This window comes from Humulus lupulus, chromosome 6 (assembly GCF_963169125.1).
Source record: "Humulus lupulus chromosome 6, drHumLupu1.1, whole genome shotgun sequence".
In the NCBI taxonomy this organism is placed as follows: domain Eukaryota; kingdom Viridiplantae; phylum Streptophyta; class Magnoliopsida; order Rosales; family Cannabaceae; genus Humulus; species Humulus lupulus.
Genome location: NC_084798.1, coordinates 210,727,413 through 210,737,979, shown reverse-complemented (window position 1 = coordinate 210,737,979; position 10,567 = coordinate 210,727,413). Strand labels below are relative to the sequence as shown.

Genomic DNA, 10,567 nt, shown 5'->3' with positions numbered 1-10,567 from the left:
GTTTCAACTTTTGGCTTAATATAAAGTTTTTTTTAATGTATTTTATTTTAATGTGTATGTTTTTTTTTTTCAATAGAGTTGGTGTTTTTTTTTTTTAAAGTGTGAAGATATTGTTATGTACATGTTTTTTTTTCATATAGGTTTCGATTATTATTGTATGAAGATGGTGTAACCGGTTACTTCTGTATTAGATTGTAAAAGCTATATGTTTCAGGTAACTGGTTACTGTTTCTTTAGTTTTTAATTCTATTTTTTTAATTATTTTTTGATTTATTTATGTTTGTTGTGTTTTTTTTTTGTGTGTGAACGATTTTTGATTATATAACTAGGTTTTTTAGGTAGTTTGTTTTATTAATATATAGTTGTTTGTTAAATTTTCTTATAGTAACTGCTTTTTTTTTCTATTTTTATGTGTTGTAACCAGGTATTTGAATCTTCAGATTTTGAATATCTTGTGTTGGAACCTAGAAGTTGAGTATCAAGTTTATAATATTTATGTTTTTTTGTTTTTGTGAAAGATTTGTGGTTATATAATTAGGTTTTTAAATCGTTGGTTACATGTATATGTAGTTGTTTGTTAAATTTATTTATAGTATCTGTTTTTTTTTTCTTTCTATAATATGTGTTATAACCAGGTACTTGAGTCTTCAGATTTTGAATATCTTTGTGTTTGGAACCATGAAGTTGAGTATCAAGTTTATAAAATGTAAAATGTTTAAAAAGTTTGTACTTTTATTGAAGTAGAAAACATTAGGATACAATTTTATTACATCAAATTAAAATATTGAAATTGTAGTATATCTATTCTTTAGAAAATTATTTGTCTATTTTCTTTGACTTTGTTGAGTTTCGCAGCTTTGGGATTGGTTCATTCCTGCATGTTTTTCTATTATGCCCTTGCTGCGCGCATCTTCCACATTTTATTTGCACATTTGGTTCTCCTCTAGATCTGATTCTTTTCCTTCTAGGGCAGCCTGGTGGTTTTCTTGATTTTGGTGGTAGGACAATTATGTTTAAAGTCTTTGGCAGTGTCCATTCGCTTTCATTTGGCAATGGATGAACAGTTGAGTCATATGTTGCTTTCATAGTTGTAGTTTTGTAGTAATCAGCAACATAATCATATGTTTTCAGCCGTGTTTTGGCGAATACTGCTATTGCATGTGCACACGGTATTTCGTCTTGTTGGAATCTTTTGCATTCACATGTTTTCTCCATTAGGCTAACCAAAAAATTTCCTTTCTGCTCAACCACAACTTGGTACAGTATAGTGTTTACTGGGAAGACCTGTTTATTTTAGTAGAGGAATACATGTTAGAAACTGGATACTGTGATATTTTTGAGTAATTGATTACTAAAAGTTTTGGTAAATAATATTCAGTGCTCAATATATGTCAGGTACCTGAAATTTAATGGCACGAATAAAGTTTTCTCTAAGCACAGTTTCAGTATCTGTTGTTACTTGTGTGAATGTTCCGTTTGCTTCGTTACCATTTTTCCATACCCATTTTTGAACTAAACTTCGAAGGCCCTCCATCATTGTAGTGATTGGCAACGTTCTTGCAGCTTTCAATGCAGCATTTATTGATTCAGCTATATTTGATGTCATCATTGTATATCTTCTTGTTGGAGCATGGCATCTAAACCAAGTTGAATATCCATTTTTTTGTAAATACGGTCTTATGCGTGTGTCAATCTTGTCTATTTCATGCATGTAGTGCTCAAATGATTGTACCCTGTATGCCTTTGCTGCTTTGACAAAGTTTAGGTTTAGGTCCTCCCCATGGACACCAAAATTGACTTTGATGTTGTTTAACAGGTGGACTATGCATGCTCCATGGAAAACTTTTGGGTATACATCGTCTATAGCATTTTCTATGCTTTTATGCCTGTCTGAAATGATTGCCATACCTGTTTGCAAAATCACAATGGAGTAACTGGTTATTCTGTCTTATCTGAGTAACTAGTTTCATTAATTTATATTACTGTTATCTTTTTTTTACACTGTTTTCACTATTTTATTGCTAGATTATTATTAAACTGATAATTTTATGAGTTTAGTTTGTTTCAATAATAATATAAAGAAGAAAACAGTACCTTCTCTTTCTCCATGTCTCTTTTAGCTTTGTGAAAAACCATAACCACGATGAATCATTTTCAGAGTCTCCTATTCCAAAGGCTAATGGGAATATGTTGTTAGCTTCCATTGTTGAAGCAGTGAATAAAGTTCCCCCAAATGATGTCTTCAAGTAAGTTCCATCTATCACAATGACTGGCCTACAGTGTTTCCATCATTTGATGGAATTTGCAAATGCTAGGAACATATATTTGAAGTGATATGTATTGTCTGTAACCAAGTGTGTAATTGTACCTGGGTTCGAGACTTTTAGCATGTGAAGGTAGATGGGAAGTTTTTGGTATGAATCATCTTGGTTTCCCCTTCTCTTGCTCTCCAGGCTTTTTGGTACCCCATTGAAACACCAAAATCATCTAGCATGTCGTTGATTATGTCATGTGGTGTGTGTACTCTCTTTATTGACATGCATTTTGATTTTATTAGTTCCCCAATGACATTGCAATTAGCCTGCATGTGGTCTTCCATAATGATATCCAAGGAGCAGGTGTGAGTTTTTACATACTTTCTGATTTTAAATGTTTCTGTTTTCCTGAACTTTGAAGCTCTAAGTAACCAGTTACAATTGTCATCCACACAGGTTACCAGGTACTCTCTTGGTTAAGATCTTTTTGTCTTGAATTGGAAGTTGTGGATCATAGCATAATAACATAAAGCAGATTTCAAGAGCTTTTTGTCCTTATAAATCTGGCCTTCTTCAACTTTGAAAATTTTATGATCAGTTATAATTTTTGTTTCTTCTTTTCTTTTTCTTTTGTTTTCTTCTGTTCTCTCTATGATAAATTCTGCTACATCATCAACTATGTCTGTAATATTTGGGAAGGTTTGTACCTGGTTATTTCTCGTGTAGGTTGCTTCGTTATATTGTAATTCTGTAGCTGATTGCTCGTTGTTTAGTTGAAGAACTAGCTTTTCTAAATTTGTGTTATGTTTTTGTGTTTCTTCTTCATATGTAGTGCGTTGAACAGTTTCAGCTATTGTTTGATCAACAGTGGTGATGCATAGTGGTAGCTCAGTTACTTCACTTTGCTTCTTTTTCAGCTCAATGTAGAATAGAACTAAATTGTCAGTGAGTAATTTCATTGGTGGCATACCTAGTGATAACTGGTAACTCAGCTCAATATTTTGAATATTGCATTTTATCTCAGTTTTCACTAAATGAACCAAATTGTTTAGAGAACAATTTGTTGGTATTATCAGTCCAGTCATGGTGTAGTCATCGTACTGATATCTATCTGTCCATACACCTCCAAAACGAATCAATGTCATTATTGTCTCCATATCTGCAATATAGCACAACATAATTTTTAGTGATGTTTAAAATGTATTTGGTTATGTTAGTGAATGAATACTATTAATGTTGAAATTATTTTAGTAACTGGTTTCTTTTACTGAATCGAGAACTATTTCCAGGTTCCATAATTATTTATGCTGCATTAAATTATGTTTTTGTGTGTGTAACTGGTTACTTTAGTGAATGTGTTGTCTTTTTTTTTTTTTTTTTTTCAAATATGCAAAGTAAAAATTATATTGTGTAACTGGTTTCATAAACGTAAATCAGTTTCTATTTTTACATTTTTCATGATAATTTATTATGCAGAATGTTATTATTATTATTTTTCGTATGTAACTGGTTACTGTATTTATTTTGTTGTTATTTTTATATTATTTTGTAATATTTGAATTATGTAATGTTGAACTTTTTTTGCGATGTAACTGGTTTCATGTGTGTAATTAAAAAAGTTTTGAAACAAGTAGTTTGAGTCAAGAATTTTATGAGGAAGTAATTTGCAGATTCTTTGTGTAAATATTTTGCATGTCGTATATTTGAAAAAAGATTTGCTTACCTATTTGAGAAATCAGAGAAATTGATGGTTTTCTGCTTTTGCTGATGTGAACGAACGTAAAAACAGGGGATGTAATCGGAGAAGAAGATTTGTTTATTGGAGAAGAAGAAGAAGAAGTTCTGCCGGAGAAGAAGAAGAAGAAGATCTGAAATTGAATTGAATGTTGATGACTAGAGAAATATGATGTTAGTATCACGATATTTACGAAGAAGAGACGATGATGAGAGTAGCAGCCACCAATACTTGATCGGATTTTGATCGGAAAAAATGGTCGATGAATTGCTGTACGCGGACAAAAAATTTATTGATTGGGAGTGGGCGAAATCTTTTTCTTGATCGAAAATTATGGGAATCGGGTTTGTTAGTTTATGGGAATTCCATATTTATTTTTTTGTATTAACCGTGTATTACCATATTTGGCTTAATTATTTTTTTGTCCATATATATTTAAAGTTTATTTAAGATTCCCATATTTATGTTAACTTCTCTTACATAAAAGTGAATGCATGAATTTGACATTTATTTGGTTGTCTTGGTGTCTTTATTAGTGAAAACTAAAAAATGTCGATATAATTGTGTGTTTCCCCTAATTTACAATATGCCTCTTTTTCCCTCAATTTCTAAAGTGCTTCATTCCATTAATTTATATTGGATTATATTACTTGTATAATGTGTTTAATTTGATATATGATTAGAGAAAATAATACAAATATATTAGTCTAATATTCTAGTTAGCATACAATAATTTAGTCTCTTTAAGAAATTTAAGATAAATTTTATCATAGCATCTATCTTTATTGTTGGTGAAAGAAATTTTACAATTTTTCCATCCTTAATTTTTTTTTTCCAATCAATAATATATATATTGAGATATGCTTTTTTTTTTTGCCAAATATATTGAGATATGTTTAATTAGTAAAAATAATTCATATATGAGATAGCAACAAAAGATAGATTTGACACTTCAATATTTATTTTATGCTTTGTGTAGATAATTGAGCTATCTCACGGGAAACTCTTACTTTTGTTTGTATTTTGCAAGAGGTATGTCGTTTACCTTTGTTTTAATAGTATGCAAATGTTAGAGGAGTTTGAATATTTTAAATATTCATCCATAGTGAAGCAGGTTATGAGATCATTATTGTCTGCTGCGGTGATAACAGAATGTTGAGAACTTGTATGTCTTAGTGAAGTAGGATCTGAGAAATTTGTGTGCTGCGGCGAGATAAGGAAGAATAACATAGTGTTGTTTTATTTAGTTGAATTGATATTGGCAGATGGTTATTTGTAGACTTAATAAAAATAATAATAAAATGGTGTCTATAATTGTGCCAAAACAATTATATATTATGAGTATTTCAAATAGTAACATGTAGTATTTCAATCATGTATATATGTAATTTGTTTAAATATGAATGTATTGGTTATTATGTTACTTAAAACAAATCAAATAGTTGATATTGAATGGTTATAGTTGTTGTATAGTGCAGATGGATAAAACTTGGGTCCATCTTAACAGGTTAGTAAAAAAATATCTATAGTTTAGGATTTAAGTTTAAGTTTGAGTTTGAGGACTTCATTATTGAAATATGTTCTGACTATTGTATAGCTACAAAGGAATATGAGAATGGAGCTAGGGAGTTTGTAAAGACTGCAATAATTAATGTTGGTTTTCCGAAAAAGATTATTTGTCCTTGCAACAAATGCCAGAATTTAAGACATCAGCTTTCAGATGAAGTTGTTGAACACTTGGTAGTGTATGGTGATATCGCCCAATAAACTCCTAAGCGGTCGCAGTAGTAATCGGGCTATGTCGTATCCACAGAGAGGTAAAATACAAAATTAAAAGAAAGATTAGTAAATTAAAAATCATAAGCTTTGGAAAAATGTGAATTTGAAAAAGAATATAAACATTAAATGAATAAAATCGAGGAATTAGAATCAGAAAGAAAATATGGAAGGCATAAGTTTCATTTATGCAAACATATATATATTTTAATAAAATTGATTCCTTATACTCAACTATAATTCTACACCATTAATTATAGTTGGAAAATATATATATTAAAGCTCACCTTAAAATATGTTCTTTAATTAAATTATACTAACTTCTAATTTTAAAAACCTATCATATTATATACTTTAGAGCGACAAAATACCATTGGCAGAATGCAGTAAAAAGCATATAATATAACAAATATTCTAAATTAAATTAAAAACCTAAATTACATAAGAAGAGCATGACTAGACTTATGTAAAAGATAATAATAAATTTAGAACAAAAATTAGAAGAAAATAAATTTAATTGTAACAAATATATAGAAATGAAGAACAAAATAAAGAATCAATATATTAAGAATATAATGTAACACATGAACTCCACTCTAGCCTTTCCACAAGAAAATTTAGCCAAAAATAGGCATTGTTTTCACTCACAAAAAATGTAAAAGAAAAATAGGAAAAGTAAATGTTTTTCTCTCCAATACTCTCTACACTCTCCTTACACAATCTGATGAGATTTTACACCATTTGGTACTCTATTTATAGTGTAAATAGGACTCAAAATCGTGTAAAACCGTGTATAAAATAGTGGGAAAGTGGCTTAAAAAGCTGATGAAAATGGGAGACACGAACTGGTCGTGGTCGGGTGCTGGGGAGCATGGGCTGACGAGTGGGATGCGTGGCGGGCTATGGTTCGCTGCTGGGCTGGAGGCGTCAGTCACGGTCGGGCCGTGGGAGACAAAGCAGGCGCGTCAGGCTGGCGTGTCAGGTGCAGCTCGGCTCGCCTGGCGTCAGGCTGCTGTGTGGGACGCGTGTCACATGCTGGAGGAACGGCTTGGCTTAGGCGCGGCTGGGCTGGGCGAATGAGGATCTGCCACGTGGCAGCGTGAGAACAGCCATAGGCTGGGTTTGGGCTCCATTTTGGGCCTATTTCTCCTTCAAAAATGCCATTTTCTTCATAATTTATTCAATTTTAATTATTTCTTTTTCCTTTCTTTTTCTTTGTGTCAAAAATATATTTTATTTCCTGAAAATTAAACACAAATTAAATTAAAATTAATATTTTCAAATATAAAATATATGACAATAAATCCGTGAAAATATTAATTAAAACTTAATTAATTTTACACTTTAAGATTAATAAAATGATATTTTTGAGTACTAATCATATGGCATGGACAAATCTTATAAAACATGGTTCCATCATGGAGAAGATCTACATCAAAATAGCACGACAAATATTAGGTCTTCAAGATGTATTTCAAACTGCTAAAGTATATTCGACTAATGATGTTGAAGCATATTCGACTAATGTTGATGAAGATTTTAATAGGCTATTATTGGATGCAGAATCACCATTGTCTGAAGGTTGCTCAAAGTATACTAAACTTTCATCTATTGTTGACCTATATAATCTGAAAACAAAGCATTGATTCTCAGATGTTGGATTCACTGAGATGTTGGAGATGATCAAAGCTATGTTGCCAAAAGATAATCTACTTCTAACATTGTTGACGCCGTTTTTTGTCAACAGTGAAATAAGAGCACGAAAACAATAACTGGTTATGGCCAAAAGAAATATGATAACACAAATGAGATTTTTTACGTGGTTCAGCAGTTAACTCTGCCTAGTCCACGAGTCTTTGTTATTAACTTAAGATGATCTCTGAAAATTCTTCAAGAATGAATTCTCCAGAGTTTTCTCTCAAGATTATCAAAATTCGGTCATTTACAATGGTGCATAACCTCTCTATTTATAGAGGAGGTTTCAGAATACTATCCCACATATTTTGGGAAGTTATTCTTTAAATGCAAATAAATTTAATGGCATTAAAAGCCTGTAATCCTATATACAAGGAAGCGTCCCATGAAGATCAGGGGGCGTATAACTGCATAATAAATATCCCTTTATTATAGGGGATTTACAACAATCAATGCAGACCACGTCTCTCTAAAATGACTCACTGGAATATCCCAAGTTATCAATCTACATTGTCAGTGTTGTTCCCACCTGGGTCTCTTACTGACTTTCGAGCTGTGACATCTCCCGGAGATCACGCTACTTCGAGCTCATACTTATGTCAGGCTCGGAGCCCCTGATCCGAGGCCATATGAGAACAGACGTGCTTTGATATCTGTTTTTCGAGCTTATAATGGTTTCGAGGCTACCATCTTCGAAGTTGTCTTTGCTTTGCAGGCTCGGTGCCTAGGTTGCGGACACGTTCCAGATATTACGAGTCCATTCCTTACGAATCCAGCTTTCGAGATCACAATTCTTAAGGCTCAAAATCTGGATGTAACAAACATCTATGTATGCAGTTAACAAGTTTATGAAGAAGTATAATCTTAACTATAAGCATGTCCATGCTTATGTTAATGATTGTTGTTTGTTTACGAAAGAAAATATTGATGCCCAAGAATGTCCCAAGTGTAATTCTTCAAGAAGGAAACAAAATGAGCACACAAATGAGATTTTACTAGGCCAACCTACAAAGTTGTTGAGATATTTTCCCATTACACCAAGGCTTCAAAGGATGTTTAGATCCAAGGAGACATCTACATGTCTAAAGTGGCATTTTACTAATAAAAGCATAGATGGGAAGATGCGCCACCTAGTAGATTCAAAGGCTTGGGATGTAATTAAAGAGAGATTGCCAGATTTTTCACTTGAACCTAACAACCTTCGATTAGGACTTGTTGCTGATGGCATTAACCCTTATAAAAGTATGAGTTCTGTATACAGTTGTTGCCCAGTAATGCTCGTTGTATACAATTTACCTTTCTATCTATGCTGATTCCTGGACCAAAGCAAACTGGAAATGATATAGATGTTTATTTGGAGCCCTTAATAGATGAATTACTTGAACTATGGAACGACGTTTAAGCGTATAATGCTTCTACGAAGAAAATTTTCAATTTAAGGGCAATGTTGCTATGGACCATAAATGATTTTCCTGCTTATGGAAATCTGGTTGGATGTGTGACTAAAGGAAAATATACTTGTCCTATTTGTGGTGAGTATATAGATGTTGTTTGGTTGAAGCATAGTAAGAAGATGTCTTATTGCAATCATACCAGATTTCTACCAAAACAACATTGTTATCAAAGGAAGAAGTATACATCCAAGTTAAGTGAAAAAGCTTCAGAATGTCCAACTATATTGACTGGTATTGAAGTGGTCGAGCAAGTGAACAAATTGACTAATAGTTTTGGAAATGGTAGAAAGATGGGTCGCGATGAGGGAGAAAAAATGACCTATGACCTATAGTTATGGTCTATGACTTATGACTTATGATCTATGACTTATGACTTAGAGTATGATTGATGATTTATGACTTAGATTATGACTTAAGTTATGATATGATCTAGAGGTTTGTGTTTGTATGACTTTTGTGAATTTATGTTATGTTTGATTATATGACTAACTTTTGTATGTATTTTCCTTACTGGGCTTAGAAGCTCACTCCTTATGATGTTGTTATTTCAGGCAATTAAGGATAGAAATGTCGGTGGCGAGTGGGGACCTAAGAGCTTCGTGATGTATTCGTGTGGACCATATAGTCGAGGAAGATCAATCGGGCCTAATTTTATTAAAGAATAATTATTTTAAATTTTTATTTAAATGTTGCTCATATTTTTATGTTAAAGACAATTATTCTGTTTTTGTAAAACTATGGATCCATGTATTTATTTATTCTCAAGTTTTTATTTAATAAAAGAGCAATATTTACGATTATGATCCAACGCTGTGTTCTCGATAATCTATGAGAAATTAGTGCGTTGCACATACCTTCACCCTAGAATCAAGATATCATGATCTAAATATCCCGAGCCTCCAAGAACAATGACTATCTTCAAAACAACTAAAGTTTGAACTTTAATAAGCTTATGGTATTTTTCGGCTATATAAATGGTTATTTGGGCTTGGTATATTTATGCTAAGTGGAGGATTTATGATGGTGATGGCAATGAGATTAGGTTTCAAACTTAAAAGAAAAAGAAGAAGATTTCGAACACTACTAGTGTTCTTTGGATATTTTGGCTTTATGGAGATTATTGAACACAAATGATAGAACTTTTGAGAGTAATTTTTGAAAATGAAAGAGTGTTTGAAGCTTTGAGTGTGTGAAAAATGAAGAGCACAAATGTCTATTTATAGAGTTAGAGTCCCAACTTCTCTCCTAATTTTACTCCAACTACTCTCAAATTTGAAATTCAAATAAAATAGAATCCTAATCTCTAGAGAGAATATCTCTACATTATCTTATTAATATTTTGATTAAATAATTGAGGAATAATCTAACTATAAAACTATCTAGGAAAGAATCTCTCAACCTCTAACTACATTCTAGACACATTTATAGTAAAATCAACATAACTAGAGTTGTACGAGTCCGATTTAGACAATATTTGTATTGTTGGAAAGCTAATTCAAATACATACAACTTTATAGAAATACTAGTTTTCCAAAATCATAATATAACTGGGTCAAAACCAGGTTCAAAGTTACATCACCCTAAAGTTACGAAAATTTCATTTAATTATCTAATTCACAATAAAATTACAACCTAATCCACAACTATCTTAA

General features: G+C 31.8%; 1 protein-coding gene across 1 annotated transcript; it reads right to left on the bottom strand.

Annotated features, from left to right (window-relative positions):
- Positions 1-816: 816 nt before the first annotated feature.
- LOC133785944 (uncharacterized) lies at positions 817-2,204 on the bottom strand. The gene is made up of 3 exons (XM_062225158.1): positions 2,090-2,204; positions 1,400-1,908; positions 817-1,284 (listed from the first exon to the last, which is right to left on the bottom strand). The coding sequence occupies exons 1-3, from the start codon at positions 2,202-2,204 to the stop codon at positions 817-819; spliced, it is 1,092 nt and encodes a 363-aa protein (XP_062081142.1).
- Positions 2,205-10,567: the final 8,363 nt, after the last annotated feature.